Source organism: Patagioenas fasciata, chromosome 4 (genome assembly GCF_037038585.1).
Source record: "Patagioenas fasciata isolate bPatFas1 chromosome 4, bPatFas1.hap1, whole genome shotgun sequence".
Lineage (NCBI taxonomy): Eukaryota > Metazoa > Chordata > Aves > Columbiformes > Columbidae > Patagioenas > Patagioenas fasciata.
Genome location: NC_092523.1, coordinates 56,343,721 through 56,366,649, shown reverse-complemented (window position 1 = coordinate 56,366,649; position 22,929 = coordinate 56,343,721). Strand labels below are relative to the sequence as shown.

General features: G+C 43.6%; 1 protein-coding gene across 21 annotated transcripts in view; it reads left to right on the top strand.

Annotated features, from left to right (window-relative positions):
• The window catches only part of SEC31A (SEC31 homolog A, COPII coat complex component), a 48,889-nt gene that overhangs the window by 4,525 nt on the left and 21,435 nt on the right, over nt 1-22,929 (top strand). For 13 of the 21 annotated variants that reach the window (XM_065836669.2, XM_065836665.2, XM_065836662.2 and 10 more), the window contains exons 5-18: nt 1,400-1,598; nt 2,963-3,058; nt 4,889-5,029; nt 5,910-6,052; nt 6,979-7,078; nt 8,292-8,453; nt 8,636-8,788; nt 10,195-10,431; nt 11,026-11,100; nt 15,775-15,825; nt 17,103-17,180; nt 19,678-19,753; nt 20,337-20,515; nt 22,425-22,551. In XM_065836669.2, coding sequence (XP_065692741.2) covers nt 1,400-1,598; nt 2,963-3,058; nt 4,889-5,029; nt 5,910-6,052; nt 6,979-7,078; nt 8,292-8,453; nt 8,636-8,788; nt 10,195-10,431; nt 11,026-11,100; nt 15,775-15,825; nt 17,103-17,180; nt 19,678-19,753; nt 20,337-20,515; nt 22,425-22,551 — 1,817 coding nt within the window. The remainder of the gene's footprint in view (nt 1-1,399; nt 1,599-2,962; nt 3,059-4,888; nt 5,030-5,909; nt 6,053-6,978; nt 7,079-8,291; nt 8,454-8,635; nt 8,789-10,194; nt 10,432-11,025; nt 11,101-15,774; nt 15,826-17,102; nt 17,181-19,677; nt 19,754-20,336; nt 20,516-22,424; nt 22,552-22,929) is intronic. The other 8 variants (XM_065836667.2, XM_065836666.2, XM_065836663.2 and 5 more) reach the window with 4 other exon arrangements.

Sequence of the window (22,929 nt, the reverse complement as noted above, 5' to 3'; positions counted from 1 at the left end):
GCAGAATTGGGACATAGTGTGTTTTTGATGGAAGGGGTTGTAAGTATTAGTTTGGCACAAAAGTAATTGCAGTTTTTGTATTGTTGAAATTTGCTGTTTGATATTGGAATAGACTCTTAAATGTGGTTGTTATACATCGTTCTAGTGCACTTTCATTGCTTTATCTTTTTTTGCTATTGACTTATTATTTGCTGTTTATTTTATATTTATTTAAGACTATGAAAGTTATGTTAGTGCTATTTTCTTATTCGAGTTCAAAATGTGTCATGTAGCAGCGGAGATAACTCACAACATTGACAACGCATTTGGCCCAGGAACTGCTAATGAACATACAGTGCAGCGGTGGTTCAAGCAGTTCTGCAAAGAAGACAAGAGTGTAGTGGCCAGGCATCGGAAGGTGACAATGACCAGTTGAGAGCAATCGTTGAAGCTGATGCTCTTACAACTACACGAGAAGCCACCGAATAACTCAGCATCAACCATTCTACAGTCATTTGGCATTTGCAGCGAATTGGATAGGTGAAAAAGCTCAATAAATGGATGCCTCATGAGCTGATCAAAAATCAAAAACATTGTTTTGAAATGTTTTCTCTTTTTCTATGGAACAATGACAAACCATTTCTTGATCAGATTGTGACATGCGACAAAAAGTGGACTTAAAACAACAGGCGATGACCAGCTCAGTGGTTGGACCAAGAACAACCTCCAAATATCTTCCCAAAGCCAAACTTGCATCAAAAAAGGTAACAGTCACTGGTGCCCTGCTGCTGCTCTGATGCACTACAGCTTTCTGAATCCTGATGAAACCATCGCATCTGACAAGTCTGCTCAGCAAATTGAGCACCAAAAACTGCAATGCCTTCAGCCTACACTGGTCAACAGAAAGGGCCCGATTCTTCACAACACCACCCAACTGTGCAACCAGCCCTTCAAAAGTTGAACGAATTGGGCTACAAAGTTTTGCCTCATCCACCATATTCGCCTGACCTCTCACCAACTGACTACCACTTCCTCAAGCATCTTGACATCTTTTGGTAGAGAAAATACTTTCACAACCAGCAGGATGCAGGAAATGCTTTCCAAGAGTTTGTCAAATCCTGAAGCACGGCTTTTTAAGATACAGGAATAAACAAGCTTATTTCTCACTGGCAAAAATGTGTTAGTTGTAATGATTCCTGTTTTAATTAACCAAGATGTGTTTGAGCCTAGTTGTAAAGATTTAAAATTCATGGTCCAAAACAGCAATTGCTTTTGCACCAACCTAATAGAAAGACTGATCCTTAAGGGTAAATGCAGGCAGTGCTTTTCTCTGTCTTTTAGCAGCAGTCTGGAGGCTTTAGCTGTGCTGAGCAAAATGGGGTGCATGGTTGTAGACTGTGGGCACCTTTGTGTCTTACAGGTACCACAAGCTGATCTGGGGACCGCACAGCATGACCTCGGCTGAGAGAGTCTCTGGAGTCCTGATTGCTGGGGGCGAAAATGGGAACATAATTCTATACGACCCAGACAAAATCATAGCTGGAGACACTGAAGTAATAATTGCCCAGAAAGACAAGCACACGGGACCAGTAAGAGCGCTCGATGTCAACATGTTTCAGGTTGGTTTTCTGTTGTTTTTCATCACATGCTGTCATAAATGAGTGGCCTGTCTTAACTTATAACTGTGTCCCTTTCCCTGCCTCTGAAAGGCATGAATGAAATTTGGTGTTTGAGTGTCTGTGTGTACTTAGTAGGAAAATCCTGTCCTGTTACTGGCATTTCAGGATGAGAGAACTCAAGATGTCTGGTTCATTGCTTCCCCTCATGAGTTTATGTTGTTAATTTAGTGGGTCTTTTTACTTAAGCTTACATGTAAAGTAGACATGTTTTTCTGTGGTGTTTTTAGCTCCTGCGTATTGTGCTAGTACTCTCATTACACTGGGGGTATTTAGCTGCTATCACTCGTGCTTCCAGTGACACCAGATTTTAAGTATCTCCTTTGAGGTCTGGGTAGGATCTGTCTTAAAGACTTCTCACTATTGTTACTTGGAAAGACAAGACTGAACAGGAAATGTGGTGACGTGGCCTCTTGAGCAGAACTCTCAAAACTAACAAGCTTTCCTCCATCACTAATGAGCGCTTACTTCCTTCTACATACAGTGGACTGGTTTTTCCTTGTCACCACCAGCTGCATGAGAATTCACTTGAATTTTTTTCCTAAATAGCACTTCTGTCTCCGCACACTTGCTTTCAGCAAGGCTGCCCTTTGTTCATTGTGTCTTCTTTGAATTGCCTCCTTTCCCTTTCTGTCCATTATGAAGTTGGAATTTGCTTGTCACCAGCTGTGGGATGTGATCAAAGGGTGCTCGGTGCCCTTGGCACCTGTTGCCCTGCCTGGACTTTGACACCCCAAAATTCACACCATGTATCTGGGGGCATTGTCCAATTGCTTCTTGAACACTGTCAGGCTTGAGGCCTTGAGTACCTCCCTGAGGAGCCTGTTCCAGTGCTCTGCCACCCTCTGGGTGAAGAACCTTTTCCTAATGTCCAACCTGAACCTCCCCTGGTCTGCTGGCAGGAGAGCTCTGCAGCACCAATAGCTGTGGCACTGATAGCTGCAGCACCACTTCTGTCTCCTCCCAGAAGTGTCTCTGCTTTCCACTCCCATCCGTGGTTGTACCTCTGCAGCCTCCTCATGGATGTTTGTTGTGCAGTGCAAGAGCACTCCACAAAACAGGAATTTTGGTTTTGGTATCCCAGTGTGGTGCCGCATATGGATTTTTTAAATTAACTCAGTCTTACCTTCAGCTTCAAAAAAAACCTTGCTTTTTTTACCCTGAGCTATTCTGCGTGAGCCAAAGGCTATATCCTGAGCTGATAGGAGGGGAATCAGCCTAGTGCTGTGGATCTGATACTCCCAGCAGCTAAGACTGTGAATGCTGATGCTGAAAATACTCTTAACATCAATTAATGTGTCTTACAGACTAATCTGGTGGCCTCTGGTGCTAATGAGTCTGAAATCTATATCTGGGACTTGAACAATTTTGCCACACCAATGACACCAGGAGTGAAGACACAGGTACCAAATTTGTATTTGTTAAATATTGCAGAGCAGGGTAACGAAAAATATGCATGTGACTGATGCTGAGAGCTCATTGAAACCTACAGTATTAAGGCTATCTCAAGGTCGGGAAAGCCTTTTGAAGTCTAACTGGGGTAGCGTGTAATTGTTTGTTAGTTGTGAGCTGCATTTCTGGCAACATTAGATACAGCGCTTAAGGAGTGGTACAACAGATCTCTCTGTATCAAAATAAAGAAGAATATGTTCCTGCATGTTGTTCTCCAGTGGCTGTCCCGAAGGCCAATGAAAATAGGCCTTCTGTTAGTACTTAATTTGTGTAATATGCTTATTAGACTGTGGGGTTTCAAATATTTTTCTCCTTAAGATATGTCCATGACCGAAAGCATGTGGCATGGGCTTGTGTCCCTGAAGGACAGTTCTCTTTGAGTGGCAGCATAGGTGTCCTTCGGTGAATGCTTCTGGAAGGAAGTCTGTTGTGACAACACTATTTTTCCCATGCTTTATTTCTGTGATTTTTTTTTTTTGCCCAACTCCATACAAGCATGACTGGATGCTGTTGCTTTTCTAGCCCCTGGAGCACAGTTTGCTGGCTGTGCCTGTAAGTGCAAGAATGCACAGGTCCAGATCTGTTTGGCCAGGGGAAGCTGAAGTAGCCCCTTAGTATTTGAGAAATATTGCATTTTATCAAACAATGAGTAATAACAAGCAGAGTCGCTCAGGTTGCACCACTTTTTAAATACCTATAACAATTATATGCAGGCTGAGCGTCTTCTAGTTTTTCTCTGCATGTTTCACTGTGTGCATGGGTCTGAAGATTGTGAAGGTATAGATTGAGGAAAACAAGAACATAAAAAGCAGCTACTGAGAAGTCAGAAGATGAGGCAGTAGGTTTGGTAGTTACCTTCATGATTTTCAGAGAGTGTTTGATTGCTCTGCTTAGGGGCCAGTGTTTAGCCTGTGGCTCTTAAAGATGATGTAAGGAGAAGAACAGCAGTCTTTTGTCCTTTGTACCTTGTGAAGGAGACAGAAGAATGAGAAGAAGTTGTTTCAATGCATGTACATTTCTGTAGCTGTTACATAATTGCACAATAAATTTGTGGTTACTGGAAGATAGGTTTGTTACTGCATAATAATTTGATTATGACAAAGTGAGGAAATGGGATGAGAAGTAGTCAAAGTAGAAGTTCAAAGATTTTTAGCCTAAAACTCTGTGGGTTTGGATACTTTGTTTAGTTTGACTTTTTTATTATGATGTGGGCTTTTGGGAGGACACCTTAATTAAAGACCTCTGTATAGTATTTTTGTATGTCTAATAGTAACTTTTTTGGCTGGACAATCTTTTAGTCCTTATGGTCAATGACAACTGGAAGTAATAGTGCAAGGACTAGGTTAACATAGCTTTTAATTCTAGGACTAAAACTGTGCAGAGGACAGGCAATAAAGAATCCCCACTGAATTTCTCCAAGCAAATACTTTTTTTTTTTTTTTGTAAGTCAAAACCTAATCAACCAAGGCAAAAGTAGAGTGCATATACCTGGATCTACTTCCATGGAATAGTTTTCTGTTCTTGAAGACAGTCATGCATAGTTTTCTTTAAGTAACTGATATATCAGATTGTAAAGCAGAAAATGCAGATATTAACAGAGAAATGCTAGCAGCTTATAAATCAGGGTTTTCAGGTGTTCTACCCTACATAGGAAACCAGAACACACACAGTACCCAGGGTGAGTCTCCTTAGAGATTTGTCATTTAGCATAGCCTGAAAATAACAGGTTTTGAGTCCTCCCTTTGGAAAGGTCGTGATAGGCTGTTCTGTGTGTGCAACAGCCACTTGAGGACATCAGCTGCATCGCCTGGAACAGGCAAGTCCAGCACATTCTGGCATCTGCCAGCCCGAGTGGCCGAGCTACTGTGTGGGATCTCCGGAAGAATGAGCCCATTATCAAAGTCAGCGACCACAATAACCGGGTGAGTTGGCTCTCACGCGACCCCACAGATGCTTGGGGAGAGGTATAGGGGGCCTCTCAGTGTGCAGGGACTGCTCATAGCACCCTTTCTGAAGTGACATAAAGATACTGGTGCCTGCTCTGTGCTAAATAGCTAATGCTTTTTCCTGCAAGGCTGTGTATATGCAAAGCACTGCAGAGGAGTGTTGCCATTGAGGAGGTTACAGGGGACATGGCTTTGTGTAGTTACAACCACCACACCTGTTCCTCAGACAGTGTAAATGTAGAAAAGAGCCTGTTGAACTTGTGGAGAGTGACATATTTGTATAATTCTGTACATTTTTAATGGGAAATTGCTATAACAAATTCTGAAGATGTAGCAAGAGTTGAAAATGAAACTTGCAAATGGGTGCTTGATAACCAGCTACCTGGTCACTGCACTCTTATTCTGATAAACTGTGTAACTCTCAATGTTTTCTGTGTGTGTTACCTAACATAGCAGCACAGTAGTCTATCTTCATCATATTGTAGTCTAGCAATACAGTGTTCACCTGACAATAACCTCTGCCTAACAATGACTTTCATCAGTAAAAATTTTAGAGAAAAATGTTTGTACAGGGGGCTTTACAGTTTTCTTAAATTAAAACATAAGATTATGAACAAGACAGCACAAAGTTATGTCTTTGAGAGGACCTTGGGAAATGAACTGCAAGTCTCCCCACTCATGGAAACGAGGAGAGTATCCCAATCTGAATGCAGTCAGAAATAATGCCCAGAAACACAGTTTCAAATTTCCTCGCAGCAGTGCTTTTACCATGCATGTAGATCTCTTTAGGCTAGTTGTCTTTTGTCCTTTAGTGCTCCTTAGTTATTTTGTGCTGTGGTGCAATGTTGTACCTCAGATGCACTGCTCGGGCCTGGCCTGGCATCCTGACGTCGCTACTCAGATGGTTTTGGCCTCAGAGGATGATAGGTTGCCTGTGATTCAGATGTGGGACCTAAGATTTGCCTCCTCGCCGCTTCGTGTTCTGGAAAGCCATACCAGGTATGAGTCTTTTGTAGCCTGCTGCTCTGTGGTGTTTATGCTCTTGGTGACTGTGTTCCACCAGTTTGTATGTCTCAATTCTTCATTAGTTCCCTGTCAAGACACAGCTGGGAGGTGGCGATTCCAGCAGCAGGCAGTGTTATATGCTGACTTGCTGACTAGCCGCCCACATGTCCTGAAAGAATTGTCTGGTTTAAAGGGAACAGGTCCCAGAATATAAAGCACCCTCCTGCCAAAACACTGAAGTTGTAAGTTTGTTCCTGTGCTTTTCGAGAAGAGGGAGCCAAGGTGCGAAGAGTTAGTAGTACTTGACTTTGACTGAATAATGGATTGAAGGCATGTCTGGGCACATCCTCACATGTGGACATGCAAAGCTTCTCTGCCCCTCTAGTCCCCTAAATGCCTTAAATTTGGGTGAAAAGAAAGATTTTGTTAAATTTTGATCCCTGCTCGTTAGTGAAACTTTCCTTATTGCCCAAAACCCATACCAGATTTAAGGAGAGAAAATGACCGTGTTGTGGCTTCTACGAAAACTGCTGCCAGTAATTCTGACATGAATCCCCTGCTAATAAAAAGGTGAAAAACTTCATAGTCACCAACCTTACCTACAGGTTTGCACGCTGTATGTTAATGATACTGCACGCAGACCATTTTGTTATGATGGTGTCCAGGTTCTCTTGTGTGACTGCATTTAACTCTCAGATACAATGGCTGAGCCTTTATACTTCCTCATGCAGAAAATAGAAAGCATCCATTTCAATAAGTAAAGTCTGATAACATGGAAAAAATTCATCTTTTTTAAGAGTAAGGAGTGAAGAGGGCATTTTGAGGTAGAAAGCTCAGCTGATGTAGAAACTCAACTTATAAATATACTTAATTTATCACCATTTTGCATTTACACTAAACTCTTTCTGATTGTGACACAGGGGTATATTGGCCATTGCTTGGAGTATGGCGGATTCAGAGCTGCTGCTTAGCTGTGGGAAGGATGCTAAAATTCTCTGCTCCAACCCTAACACGGGCGAGGTATTGTACACACACCACTTAAAAAAAAACTCTGTTCAGAGGTGACACAGTGCCACATGCAAAGCAGTTGTTGGTGTGTTTGCATTCCTTGAAATTACGCTTCTGTGGGGTGTTTCTCCCTGTCCTGCGTGCTTGTGTTGGGTATGTGTGCCTTCTGAGCTTGTTCTGGTGCTGCAGGATTCCTTCCTAGTATTGCTGATCTTGTGTGTTTGTCCTCGCTGCTGCTCTCCAGCTGAGTAGTGAGGTAGAGACCTTATTATAAGGGATACAATAGTGGCAGATGGGTGAAAGCCACTTGGATGTGTTCCTACCCTGTCCTTTTGGGCTTGGGGCTACCTTTCAAAGGGGACACAGACTCTCTTCTCATACAACTTTTGAGTGCTTTCCCCCAGACCACAAGAAGGGCTTCAGGCACACTGGAGGGCTCCTTGCCTGCAGTGGGCAATAATCCTGGAGGACAGAGTGAGAAGTGTTTCTGAAATTCAGATATTAGCCTGAAAGTACAAAAAGCTGTGGGGTGCTAAATAACTTATCTGAGCTGGATCCAGTACTGTTAGGAAGGCTTTAAATTTGGATGAATCATACTACATGTTTTTATTTAAAATTAAACAACAACAACAAACAAACAAAAACCAAAACAAAAGCCACACCACGGTTTCCTGGGAGACAGAGGCAGTTAGTGTTTTGCTCTTTGAGCAACAAATTTGAGAGACAAGCAAAGAAGAGTTTCTCTGAGTTTATGGTTACATGTCTGCTGCAGTGTTGGACTTGTCTGTTCCAGGGCAGGAGAAGACATCTGTCCTGAGTGCAGGTTTTAACTTTTCCAGCTGTCCTGCAAAAACAGGCTTACTTTGGCATGTCTATTTGTAGTGGGTAGAGATACCAAGATGAGCTCTGCGAGGGCTAGCATGAACACCAGCAGCAGCTCACCACTTGCAGTAGAACAAATAGATAGCTGCACATGCAGCACAGACACACCCTGCCTGCATGGTTTGTGCTGTGTGGATTAGACAGAATATTTAATGGGAGAAGGAAATTAAGCAGTGGTATTGACAGTTGTCAGTGTTTGCCCGCTGTTAGTGTGTACCGTGACATGGAGGCCGACGGGCAGCAAAAAGAGCAGACCAGTCTCAGGGCAGGCAGAAGAATTACTGCTGTTGGATGGGGTGATGCATGGAAGTCCTGATTTGTTGGATTTGTTTTTGCTGCTCAGGTGCTGTATGAGTTGCCCACAAACACACAGTGGTGCTTTGATATCCAGTGGTGTCCCAGGAACCCTGCTGTCTTGTCTGCAGCTTCATTTGATGGGCGGATCAGCATTTACTCCATCATGGGAGGCAGCACGGATGGCTTGAGGCAGAAGCAAGTTGATCAGGTATTGAGCAATGCTCAGCTTAAGACTATGGACAGAAAGAAGTGGGGAAAAAATGTGGGCTTATGGGAAGTAGCTGTCTGCAAGTCTTCTTGCAGGAGTACCGATCTGCTACAAATAAATGCTTCTGTTTAGTTTATTGGAGATATGTCACTTTTGTTTTTTTCCACCTTTTGTTATTGAAGCTTTCATCCTCATTTGGGAACCTCGACCCGTTTGGTACAGGACAGCCTCTCCCGCCCTTGCAGCTTCCCCAGCAGACAGCCCCACAGAGTGTCATTTTGCCCCTAAAGAAACCACCCAAATGGATCCGCCGACCTGTGGGAGCATCATTCTCGGTAAGCAGGAGACAAGGCTAGGCATGGTTCGCCAGGCAGGGAGGGAGTAATGGTGGCACCTGCAAAACATGTTAGCAAGAGGAGAGTTCAATGTTGTGCTCCACCTTGGGAAAACTTGTTTGTCATGGTGGGGAGAGATGCTTGCAGCGGCTTGCAGACTGGGCGCTTGGAACAGAAAGCCAGCAAAAAGTCACCAAAAAAATGCTTGGGAAAAAGAAACAAGGAGGCATTGTATTGCCAGTGGGCACTTGTTTCTTTCTGGTTTGGGACTAGAGCTTTGCTTTTATGTAAGTACAGTGCTTACATCAGAGTAAACAAATATCTGTTGTTAAGAAGGAACAGGATCAAACTGGGCAAGTATCTGAGACTTGGATGCAGTCTGAAGCTATTCTGTGAGTGTAGCAGCACGTAGGGCTTGGGCTCTTCCATGGGTGGTTGACCTGCAGAGGAGGCAGGTGAGAGGGTGACAAGGCACTGCTTTTTGTGAGAGCACAGTTGCCTGATCTTTGGTTCCACCTTTGGCTTATTTTTTAGACCCACAGACCATTTCTGAAGGATCTCCTGGAGATTTAAGCCTGCCCACTTGCGATGCATTTCTTTGCCAAAATATTGCTCAATTTTCTGCATCGTATGCCTGCTATTCGCTACCTGTTGCACAAATTAGATGCAATTTTCTCTTACCGAAGAAAAGTGATGTTGCTTAGCTGCTGACTGATGTGTCATTTTATGATGCTGTTTATTCCCTTACTTATCCTGGTTTTCCAGGAGCCAGCTGTCAGCCTTTTTCTTGGTTAGGCTTCTTGCTTGTAGTGCTTTTTCATTTATTGGACTGGCCTGTATAAATTAACTTTAAGCTGTAGAATGAAATAATATTATAAACCCTCTCTTAATTCTTCTGTTGTTGTTTACTTCTCTCCAAATGATGACATAATTTACTGCCCATCTCTCAGTAGGCTTTTAACTGGTAACCAGCCTACCAAGAGCAGGCCACACATCATGCTTGAGCATTTATTTAGTGATGCATAGGATTCTTTGGTAATAGCATTGCAATATCATGAGGGTACTCCATTTATACTGAGCACTGTACAGACCCACAGCCCCAGTTCTCAGCTTCTGGTCAGCCTTTTACCTGAGAAAAAACAGGCACAGGAGTAGCTCTGCCCATAAATCTTATTATTAATAAAAAAATAACCCACTTATCCAGCAAGCTCTCTAAATGCGTAGAAACATGGGGAGAGGGGAGGGGGAATCAATGAGTTTATGTTGGGAATGTTTGTCCTTTGGATGATAAGCATATATACACTGTATAAAATCGTGTGCATAAATGTGTGTATGCACATGCTTTTTCACATGTGCTCCAGTGTACACTTGCATTTTTACCTGCTGCACATGTGTCTCAATTCCAGTTTGGAGGCAAGCTGGTTACATTTGAGAACGCCAAGCCTCAGCAGCAGCCAGCCATTGAGCAGCAGCAGCAGCGTCACCATGTCTACGTGAGCCAGGTTGTTACAGAGAAGGAGTTCCTGGCTCACTCGAACCAACTGCAGGAGGCCGTGCAGTCTGAAGGCTTTGTCAGCTACTGCCAGAAGAAAATTGACATGGCCCAGACTGACTTTGAGAAAAACGTGTGGGCCTTCTTAAAGGTAATGGAATGCCAGCAATTCAGGAGTGCCCCACTGACCCGGAAAGCCTGTGCCAAAATGTAGCAAGTGTTACGGTGTTTTAGCAGAAGAGGTGCTGGGAGCTAAAAATGTAGGCTGTGGGAATAGTGCCTGTAAGTCCTGCTGTTGGAGGTAGCCCACCAGAAGGGTGTCTTCATGACCAGGGGTGTTGGCAGAGTTTGTGAGAAATCATGGCAGAAGCCAAGCCTTAGAGCAAGGTATCCTGTGGTTTTGTCATCCCCCATCAGTATGTCTTTGTGCAAGGAGCTGCTGCTAAGAAGAAACAAAGCTCTGGGGCAGCTTTAGATGTGCTTTTCACTGCTCACTATGAGCACTTTAAAGTTTGCAAATGGAGTGGACAAGCAGACTGTTCACCTGTGGGAACCAGATTGAAAGCTTGCTACTTGCTTGGGTGCCCAGGTCACTGAAGACCCTTTCATTTCTTTTATTATGCTCAGTCTCTGCAGTCACTGGCTTTCGCTGGGTAATTTGTGCCAGTCAAGTGGAAAGACATTGAGGGGAAAAATGAAAAATTAATAATTGCAATATATTATTTTTAACTTCTGTTTTTTAAAGGTGAACTTTGAAGAAGATTCACGTGTTAAATACCTTGAGCTCTTGGGATACAAGAAAGATGATCTGAGGAAGAAGGTAAGTGTGCCTGGAAGCTGTGCTTGTGTTAAATGCTTTGCTGATGGGTGTGTCTGTAGAGCACAGCCTGAAATGTTTACTGTGCCGTGTGTGGTTGAAGTACTTATTTGCCTGTGGGACTGGAAGAGCAATTACCAGTATCCACAGGCTATTCAACACAATAAATATTTTTATACAACATTGTTTTCAGTATGTTTCCCAGCAGATAACATTTGTCAGTGATGCGGCTCTCCTAGTAGCCATAACACAACTGTTAGCTGTGATGCTGGGGCTTCATTTTAAACATGGCTGACTTGAATATTTTTGTTAATTAAGGAATTCCCTTGTTCCAAAGACACTAGAAATCTTCTGCTCTTGTTTGTTTAGATAAACAAGCCTTGAATAACTTCAAAATTCTTACAACAAACAGTTTGCTTTACTAGGTGTTTTATTAGTTCTGTCATCTTCTTGCAGTATGGATGTTCAATGAAAATTTCAAAGCAGGCAGACTTCATATGTGTGTCTGCATTTACCTGTCCAATGCTTGGTCTAAAAACTTTATCCGTGAAGAAGTTTTGATATTTGTTCGTTCAGGCTGTTCATGTAACTTAATTATGTGACATCCCTCTACTGTATTTTCACAGCATCTGATCTGGTTTTAGGCTTTCTGTAAAGAACAAACATGTAAGCAGTTGTCTGGGTTTCATTAACTACCTTGAAAACCTAGAGCAGTCTTTCTTTTGTGTGAGACATTGTTCAGATTCATAAAAAAAGAAACCAGAGATCAGACCTGGTTATGTTTGGAAAGACAAAGTGTTGGATTACCAGGAAGCAACTTGCAAATCTTAAGCACAGAGCTTTCTTCTAAGTTGGAATACGATTCTTTGTGTTACAGGGAGATACCTGGTGTGCACTTTGGCTTTTTGTTGCTTTTAATGCTGTACTCAAGAATTATCTCTCATTTCTTCAGTTCTGATTCAATGGATTTTAATGTTTGGCTCATTTTCATTGTATCAAACTAATGTTTTATTTTCTGAGAGTGGCTCCATAAAAACATTATTATGGTTATGAATTAAATGGTCTCTGGGACGAGCTTATTATGATTACAGACAAAATAATGTTTTTGCTAGCAGTCTGTCCTCAGCTTCTAAATTTTGTTGCATGAGTCAAAGCAAGCACAACAAAAGAAATACTGTCTTTTGAAAAGCAGATCACAATTAGAAAATCCAGGTGAAACTTAGTGGTGGTCCTGTGAAATGGCCTCATGCAGATTAGGGCCTGCTGCCATGGTTGCTCTGGGGTTGATGAACCCTGTGCATGGGGAGAAGATGGAAAAATGGGCATAGCTGAATTGAGCAGCTCAAAATATTGAGGAACAGATGAGAGGAGCTTTGAGGCCATGTCTACCTGTGGATGTTTCTTAGCAAAGCATTCCACACTGAAACTGAATTCATGGTTTTAATGTCAAGAAACAATATAGAATGGCTTGTCTGAAAGTTTGTGATACACAGATGATAAACTCACTAAATTGCAGCTTGTTTTTCATGTTACTAGTAGGATAAGAAAAGTAAAAAAGGGTTACAGACTTCAGATTCTTGGAATAAGCTTTCAAGAACATAGAGGTTTGTTTTTATCATCTTAAAACCTGTGATTCTCGTATGCTAGTCAAGTCCTGGATTTCTCCTTTCTGTTTTAAACTAATGATTAAAAAAAAAAAGAGAGAGAAAACCACCTCCGGCGATTTGAGCTGAGCTTTTTGTGAAAAACGGCCTATCAGGGTGAAATAAAACCTGCAGTACTAAAAGAAGTAGATGATTTATATAGCAGCATTAGGAAATCCAGTCTCTCAGGTGTGGAACTAATATTTTCTGCATGTATTCTAAACTCCATACATTAAACTGGCATTTTTGAGGGCCCTAATTGAATCTGGAGTCATTTGCTTTGCAGAAGACTAAAAGCTGTGTATTTTAACTCTTCATTTTGTTGCATGAGTCAAAGCAAGCACAACAAAGGAAATGTCTGGGTTGCAGTGACCACGAGATGGTGGAGTTCAGCATCTTGTGTGGCAGGAACAGAATAGCAAGTAGAATTGCAACCCTGGACTTTGGCAGGGCTAACTTTGGCCTTTTCAAGCAGTTGCTGGGGGAAATCCCATGGGCAAGACTGCTTGAAGGAAAAGGGGCCCAAGAGAGCTGGATCGCATTCAGAGATTGCTTCTTCCATGCTCAGGATCAGAGCATCCCCACACGTAGGAAGTCGAGGAAGGGAGCCAGAAGGCCTGCGTGGTTGAATAGGGATCTGTTGGGTATGCTCAAGCAGACGAGGAGGGTTTACAGGTCATGGAAGCAGGGGCTGGCCACTTGGGAGGAATATAAGGCTGCTGTTAGAGGATGTGGGAAGGCAGCCAGGATAGCCAAGGCCTCCTTAGAATTACAGCTGGCGAGAGGGATCAAGGACAGCAAAAAGAACTTTTTCAAATACATAACAGATAAAACTAATACCAGAGGCAATGTAGGCCCACTGATGAATGGGGTGAGTGCCCTGGTGGCAGAAGATACAGAGAAGGCAGAATTACTGAATGCCTTCTTTGTCTCTGTCTACTCTGCTGGAGGCTGTCCTGGGGAGCCCTGTACCCCTGAGACCCCGGATAAAGCCAGGTCAATGGAGGAGTTTGCTTTAGTCGATGAGGACTGAGTTAGGGAGCAATTAAATAGTCTGGACATCCATAAATCCATGGGTCCAGGTGGGATGCACCCGCGGGTGCTGAGGGAGCTGGCTGAAGTCATTGCTAGACCTCTCTCCATCATCTTTGCCAAGTCTTGGGTAATGGGAGAGGTGCCCGAGGATTGGAGGAAAGCAAATGTCACTGCAGTCTTCAAAAAGGGCAAGAAGGAGGACCCGGGTAATTATAGACTGATCAGCCCCACCTCTATGCCTGGGAAAGTAATGGAACAGCTTATCCTTGGTGTCATCTCAAGGCATATCAAGGATAAGAGGGTCATTAGGGGCAGTCAGCATGGCTCTACCAAGGGTAGGTCATGCCTGACCAACCTCATAGCCTTTTATGAGAATGTAACAAGGTGGATGGATGATGGCAGAGCGGTGGATGTGGTCTACCTTGACTTCATTAAAGCTTTTGACACAGTCTCCCATAGCATCCTCACAGCTAAGTTGAGGAGGTGTGGTCTAGACGATAGAGTAGTGAGGTGGGTTGCAAACTGGCTTAAGGAGAGAAGCCAGAGAGTGATGGTCAGTGGTGTGGATTTTAGTTGGAGACCAGCATCTAGTGGAGTGCCTCAGGGTCAGTACTGGGGCCAATATTGTTCAATATATTCATTAACAATGTGGACGAGGGAATTGAGTGTACTATCAGCAAGTTTGCTGATGACACCAAGCTGGGAGGAGTGGGTGACACGCCAGAAGGCTGTGCTGCCATCCAGTGGGACCTGGACAGGATGGAGAGTTGGGTGGGGAATTAGCTGATGAAATTTAACAAGGGAAAGTGTAGAGTCCTGCATCTGGGCAGGAACAACCCCAGGTTCCAGTATAGGCTGGGGCATGACCTATTAGAGAGCAGTGTAGGGGAAAGGGACCTGGAGGTCCCGGTGGACAGCAGGATGACCATGAGCCAGCACTGTGCCCTTGTGGCCAGGAAGGCCAGTGGCATCCTCGGGTGTATTACAAGGGGGGGTGGTCAGTAGATCGAGAGAGGTTCTCCTTCCCCTCTACTCCACCCTGGTGAGACCCCATTTATAATATTGTGTCCAGTTCTGGGCCCCTCAGTTCAAGAAGGACAGGGAACTGCTGGAGAGGGTCCAGCATAGGGCAACGAAGATGATTAAGGGAGTGGAGCACCTCCCTTATGAGGAAAGACTGAGGGAGCTGGGTCTCTTTAGTTTGGAGGAGACTGAGGGGTGACCTTATTAATGTTTATAAATATATAAAGGGTGAGTGCCACGAGGATAGAGCCAGGCTCTTCTCGGTGGTGAACAATGATAGGACAAGGGGTAATGGGATCAAGCTGGAACACAAGAGGTTCCACTTAAATTTGAGAAAAAACTTCTCAGTGAGGGTGACAGAGCACTGGAACAGGCTGCACAGAGGGGTTGTGGAGTCTCCTTCCCTGGGGACATTCAAAGCCCGCCTGGACACATTCCTGTGCGACCTCACCTTGGCGTTCCTGCTCCAGCAGGGGGATTGGACTAGATGATCTTTTGAGGTCCCTTCCAATCCCAAACATACTGTGATACTGTGGTAACTTGGAAAATCCTAGTCCACAGCCATGTGTCTGCTGCACTTGAAACCACAGCTTCCTGACAAGACTCTCAGCTCCACCAGGATTGTCACTGCTTCACTTTCCCTAAGGGGAGCAAATGGAAGGTTTTGTCCCAGATGCTCTGATACTATTTTCATTACTGTGGTTTCCAGCAGCGCTAGCAAGGTTTGAGGTCCTTGAGTTAACAATTAAAGGTTTAAAGGTGTAGAACAGGTCTTATTTCCATTGGGGCTTGGGGTGCAGAGGGCTTAGCAGTAAATCCATCGCCAGGCTGGGAAAGGGTGTGGCTTTAGTTTCATGTTAACTGTTCTGCAAACAACATGGTGGCTACATTTGCCATTTTTGCTGTATGAGGAATCAGTGAGAGGTCTGTCTCCCTTAAAAGGGCACTTACTTAACAAATCTTGGTTGTTTTCTAGATTACATCCGCTATAAATAGAGAGAGTCTTGCAGATGATGACTTGGGAGAGGTAAGCACACATGTGTACAAATCTGCATTTAGTTTTATAATGCCACGGTAATGTGCAAAGTAAGAATAATTTTTCTTTCCACTTGGTAGTTGTCACAAAGTGAGTCACAAATAACCCAGCATATGACAAGTTCCTACACTGAGTAGGATGAAGGTACTTCTTTAAAAATACAATGATTTTTATCATTCCCTTCAGCAATGAAGGACTGTCACAGATTTTAGTTCAGGGTCTCAAGTGATGTCCTTCCACCTTTTTGCTGCCTGTGTGTCACCCACTGTGGCAATTTGTGCTGCTGGGAGGTAGTGGAGAGCCTTGCCTGGCAGCTGCTTTCACAAAATTATAGACTAGTTTGGGTTGGAAGGGACCTTCAAAGCTCATCTAGTCCAACCCCCTGCCATGAGTGGGGACATCAACTAGATCAGGTTGCTCAGAGCCCTGTCCAGCCTGGCCTGAGATGTCTCCAGGGATGGGGCATCTACCACCTCTCTGAGCAACCTGGGCCAGTGTTTCACCACCCTCATTTTAAAAAGTTTCTTCCTTATATTTAGTATGAGCCTCCCCTCCTTTAGTTTAAAACCATCACACATTGTCCTATTGCTATAGGCCCTGCTAAAAATTCTGTACCCATCTTTCTCATAGGCCCTTTTAGGTACTGAAAGGCACAATAAGGTCTCCCTGCAGCTTTCTCTTCTCCAGGCTGAACAACCCCAACTCTCTCAGCCTGTCCTCATATCAAAGCTGTTCCAGCCCTCTGATAATTTTTGTGGCCTCCTCTGGCCCCTCTCCAACAGGTCCATGTCTTTCCTTTGCTGAGGACTCCAGAGCTGGATGCAAGAGCAGCAGCTTCCCCAAGCTTTACAAAATCAGGACTGAGAGTGTGGTCCCATCATGCTTCCCTGCAAGAGGGATAAATACAGTTCAGGCGTGGCCTGTTGTAGTTGCAGTGGCTTAAGTCCACAACAGGGACTGCATTGCTCTTGTTCCGTAGATGTGTCAGATGTCATCTGTAGTTGCCTAATGGGAAAGAAGTTTTGCTGCATGTTTTCAGGCATGTAAGATGAAAACAGCACAAGGTACTGTGCAATGACAAAGAGCAAGGAAATGGAGGCCCTCTGCCATGTTTGTCATACTTGTGTCTATATTGCCAATGCATTTCTGTGCTTTGCAGTCTGGTTCTGGCTGTTGTTGCTGGGAAGGTGGCAATACTCTGTAGTGCGAAGTATTTCTTCCTCTTCTGCTGGATATTATGTTTTTATGGCATCTTCTCTCTGCTGAAGGCTCCTGCAGAATCTGATCAATCTGTGCCGAGCGAGGGGGATGAAGGCCAGACTACAGAGGAGCAGTTCTTGGGAGAGGTATCTGTTGCATTCTAAACTAACCCGATTTACCTCCTGTGTATTTACTTGGTTATTATTAACAGTATTCCATTTTGTTGGCTTTTCCTAGTGCTGAGGATGTATGAAAATACAAAAAGTTAGTTGAACAAGTAAAATGTGGGCTCGTTAAGTTGCTTGACTTTTTTTTTTTTTCATCGGCCTCAGCCATTGTATGAATGGATTCTTGTGGCAATGAAGAACAAGCTCATTTTGTAACACTCCAGTTGGCACCAGACCCAAGGACTTTCTTCTGCCAGAGTTTTCGATCTGATATGTACCTAATGTATACTAAATGATGTGCTGCTACAACTCTAGTACCTTCCTCATTTTTTTCCTTATCCCTTTCTTCCTGATCCCTGGCTGATGATTACCAAGCTGTCGGTGTATTACTTCCCTGTTTCTGCACATAACCCTCTGCAGAGATGCAACTTTGATATTGGAGGAGACGGGAAGTATTAATTCCCTTCATTGTTTCCACTGGCATCACAGTGATATCCATTCCCTTTGCACCCTAACAGTGAGCATCAGGGCTTTGGTTGCTAGCTGATTTAGGAATGTCTGTGGCAACAGTTCAGCCAGGTTTATCACAGGCAGTCTGTTCCATATCTGCCTTTGGGATCCTACAACTTTTTGTGCCTTTCTGTCCATTCGAGCAGCATTGTTTTCAGCTCTGTGTTTTAAATATGGGGGTGGGTCCATGTGAGGTTAATAGCACTGAAAATTCTAGTATGGCTGTGTGAACAGACTGGCTACTTTGCTCCCCATCCCTTCAGGCACCCTTTTAGATTAGAATTGGAGCTGTTAGCCTGAAACTATGTATGTTTGCCGTGTTAAAACCTGTGCTTGGTGCCCGTCTGCTGTTGCCTGTGAAGATGAGAACAGTGGTTTGTGCATGTTGGGGTGGTGCACTTGTTGACTCCCTATGACAGCATGTTAAGAGCAGCAAAACAGAGCTGTTTCCTTAGGTCAGGTGCTTGATTGGTCGTTCCCTCATTAGTTGCTGTAGTGGCAGACGCGTGTGTCTGACTGTGTAAGGATTTTGCTGTATGCAATTATGAAGACATGAGATGTCTCATAACAAATGCCTGTTATAGAAGAGACATCACAGGCAAACATGACCTTGACCTAGCAGCTCGGGTGGTGAATATTTGTGAGAGTGGCCTGAATTTGCAGATGATGTGTCAGGGAGTGCCATAAGTAACTGGATGGGCACACAATTCCTGTGGCAGTCACAACAGGCTCTTGACTGATACCAAACACACATTGCGCATCATCTGAAAGCAAAAGACATTTCCAGATGCTGCCTTCTTTCAGAAGCAAAATGTAAAGCTTGTTTCAGACTTACCTCCCCATCCCAAATATCTGGTTTTGGTTGAATGTGTACCTGTCCTTCATCCTCTGAAGTACAATTTTAGCGATCAGCATATAAGCAGAGTGCTCTCAGCAGCCTCTGGAACTCACACTGCATGTACTAGTGCACTGGCTTGTGATAGAAGAGGCAGTTTGTGGGACAATTTCTTCTTAAGCTGTGCTGTGAAAATTGATAGTGGAGAGAGATTTTTCTTGTGTCTGTTTAGTTTGGTGGTGTATTACTATTATTTATTATTATTGAAAGGTTTTGTTTGAAATCCCAAGATCCAAGTGCTTGCAGGAAATGTTCTCTATTTTAATTTCTGTGTGAGTTTTAAAAAAATACAGCTTCTGTCCACTGCACATTCATATACTGAGTACAAAATGCTTAAGTCCACATGGACCACTCTGGACCTCTGTGTTGATAATTAAGCACGTTTTCATGTGTTTTGTTTAGTTAAACTAGGATGTATGCCTAGTGCCGAGTGTTTTGAGGGTGAACTGAAAATCTGTGTGGAGCTAAGTGAAACCTAGGTAGCATTATGGTAGACTGTTCTTGATCGTGGTTGGAGGTGAAAGAGGAGGGGAGAAGCTTTCTGATTTTTTTTTTTTTTTTTTTTTTTATTGTGGCTGTCATTTTGCTTTGAGTTGACTGTGTGTATATGGGCATGGATGCATTTATGTAAGTCACTTTGCAGGATCCAAGTGTCTGGTATTTGTGATCTCTAGGTATGCATGCTTGTGCTTGCATAAGCCTTCCCTGGTGGTTGGAAATCTGGGGCTTCCAGTGCTTTTTTCTCCTTGGCATCTATTTTAAAAAATGTTCAGACCGATGGTCTTATAATGATATGTTTACAGGCACTGGAGGTCCTTTGTTAAACCCAGGCCCTTCTTAATGTACTTTGGAGCTTTTTGTGGGCACTAGGGGAAGTTGATTATCCTGTGCTGAAACAGTGTTTTGACAAGGGACAGGGATATTCTTCCCTTCTAAGCTAATGATGCTGTAGGGGACTGGTAGTCTGAAAGTCTATCTGTGACTTCTAGTGCAAGAGCCATATTTTTTTTAGTGTGTGTATATTCCAAGTGCTTACATAATCTCAAAAATCACGCTTTTCCTTTTTCTAAGCAGGCAAAGGACCATAAACAAGAAACTGAAGATTTGGGATCTGCAAAAAAGACATTTAACATCTCTGTTAGTGGAGGTAAAAAACAAAACACTACCTTTATGTTGATTTCATTGTATGTGCTGCTATTTTGTAAATACTGATGTTGATATTGGTGTTCTGGGGAGAAGGCAGTTTCTGCACAGATACTGAATGATTATCATTACTTGCCACTGTAACTCCATTCATTGCACACCAGTCTCAAGGCCCTTGAAAATACAGCTTCTTTAGGGAAGGTAAGGAAGTGTACAGCTCTGCTATACCCCATTGCTGAAATGCAGCTGCTCTGAGTGATTTCTGGTATTAAAAAAACCCATGTGATCAGGCATGAAGTGCTAACCTCACTGTTTGTCCGTAAACACCCAGGGGATCTTGAGTAACACAGGAGCTGTTGACTCCTGTTCAGGTTTGACGTTTTCTGGCACTGTATGCAGAATAGTTGTCTCAGAAGTTATTTATAGAGATGTGATATATATACCAGCATCTTGCTCTGCAGCAAGGTAAGTGATACATGACAGTGCCCCACCTGATCTGTCTGTGACTATAGTGTGTTGTGAGACTACAGATTAACTTGAGCATCCCCATGAGTACCTGCCTGAAATGCACTCCTCTCTCGTTGCAGATGTGGACGGTTTGATTACCCAGGCTTTGCTGACGGGTAACTTTGAGAGTGCAGTAGATCTCTGCTTGCATGATAACCGCATGGCAGATGCCATTATCTTGGCCATCGCAGGCGGACAAGAGCTGCTTTCTAGGACACAGGAAAAGTACTTTGCTAAGATGCAGAGCAAAATCACCAGGGTACGTTTTTTCATTTAAGAAACAAACTGCATGTAGGCCTTTGGTAACTCCGTTTTGTACCTTAGAAGTTTTCTTACCGTTTCATAGGTCTATTTCTGTGAGAAGCTAATGGTATTCAAGTTATCCACAAGATCTCAGAGCCAGGGGATTTCTGTTATTTTTTTTTTTTTTTTTTTTATGCATTGGTAAGGAGAGAAGAGGCACGCTACTGGGATATTAATACAGAAGAAGAGTATTCTTTACCTTGTCTCCAGTGTGTCTGAGTTGCATGTGCACTAGTAGATTCTCACTGATAAATATCCTAAATGGTGCACATTTCATTGTTGTCTCTCATCACATTTTTCAAGAGTCACACAAGACCCATGCTCAGTGCTGGCAGTGTTAATTTCTGCCTGTGATGAGTGTTAACAGATTTGCCAATGCTTCATTTCACTGTGTGCACAGAAGAGACTTAAGTATGCCCAGGGTCAATCAGTCATCCTGTTTAGGAGACAGCATGTTATGGCCAGCTGGTTGTTATTCTTCTCAGCTTTGTGCAGCACTAGGGATTGCTTATGCTACTCATTCAAATCTTATTTGCTACTGACATGAGAAGGTAGCAATGAGAGGGTGAAACAGGAGGAGTGGCCTTAGAAGAGTACAGGATGATTCGTTTGGCAAGGATGACCACTTTTAGAGGAGGGGAGAAAGTTGCTCACTGTCGCTTTTCAGTAGTCCATTGTCGAAGAAGGGTGTTCTATGCAGTAGCAGGAGGCAGCCTGTAAAATGGGCATGTACTTCAGTGCTTTCCTGGAGCAGGGCTGGAGGCAGCAAAGCAGAGTCACTGGGGGAGTTAGGGCATGCAGCACCACAGGCTGGGTTCTTTAAGCAGGATTTTGCTGGTCGTTGCCTGCAATCCAGTTTGAGATAAGAACAGTTTGTGTTTCTAGTGGTGCACAAGTGCAAAGAGGAAAATCCCAAGTATGAAGACTCTCTGCAGAATTTCTCCCCGTGCCCCCACCTCCTTCCCTGCCTCTGGCCTAATCAGATGAAGGAGAATTTTGTAGCGCATGAGAAATAGTTGCTTCACTGCAGTTCATCCTTTGGAAGAAGGTATTTTTATGGAGAGCTGACCAGTTATCTGTGGCTGTGCTACAGAGTGAGTGTTGACCTTGTAATTAGGACCTTGTATTTGTTGTTCAGGTGTGTATTTTTCTCTTCTGGTCCCAAGCTGCACGCTTAGTGCTTGTTCAGCTGTTTCTGAGCTTGAAATCTTGGCAAGACGAAGGCTTTGTTCACTGAATAGCAGCACAGCTGCCAAGTCTGTCTTTTATCTGAAGCAAAATAACTGGAGGCAGAGTTTAAGATGGAGGAAAGTGGAATTTCGTTTTGAGGGCTTGTGGACAGGCAACATGGGTGCAGGGCAGGGATGTTGGCGGGGATACTGCAGCCAGCTTAGACTGATATTGCTGCCAGCTTCTTTCAGCGGCCTTTTCAGCTGCCTCTCACTGGTCAGTCTGAGGCCAAGAGCCTAAAGCCAAATGAAGCAGTTTGACAAAATTCATACCCCTTGGTGGGCACTGTGTAGAAAATGTCCAGCTAAATACTTGGTATGTTATTGTCTGCAAAAACAACACTGAAGAGCATCTGCAGGAGTCCCAGCTTAGAGAGATTTGTGCATTCTTTCTTACATATTTTCTGGCAAGAAAAATTGGCCTGTCTGTGTTATCTGAGTTTGGTTTATGATTTTCCCTGAACTCCTTTAAAGTAAAATACACTCTTGGGCAACTGGTGAATTGCAGTGCAGTATCTGCCATGACACTGGATATAGTGGGGATGAGTACATTTGAATAGATACAAATTATACTGTGTCTTTTAGAAGAAACTAAATCCTACTGAGACCATAACTGTGGACTTTGTCCTGATCTAGCTCATCACTGCAGTAGTAACGAAGAACTGGAAGGAGATTGTGCAGTCTTGTGATCTGCAGAATTGGAGAGAGGCTTTGGCTGCTGTGCTTACTTATGCCAGGCCAGATGAGTTTGCAGCCCTTTGTGGTAAGGACGTATTACAGAACAGATGTCGTTTATTCTGCTTAACAGCAAAACTACGCTTTGCCATGGTTGTCTTCTTTCCAGTAAATTACTGTAAAGCCTTGCTGGCTTCTTTCTTGGATAATATAGTTCTTTGGTCCTGTTCCAGAGAAAAGGAGCCTTGGAGATGCTGTGTTCTCAGTACATTCTCTTTTTGAGCACAGAGGGACCTTTGTGAGCAGTAAGTTTTATTGCCAATAGCTGTATGCCTGATACTCCCTGTGCCTCTCAGATGCCATCCACTGTCTATGGAGTTGTAGAGGCTTGTTTCAACACACATCGGCTGAGAGCAGTATCATGGCTTTGCTTACAGTTCTTTGGCCAGTTGCATACCCAGATCAC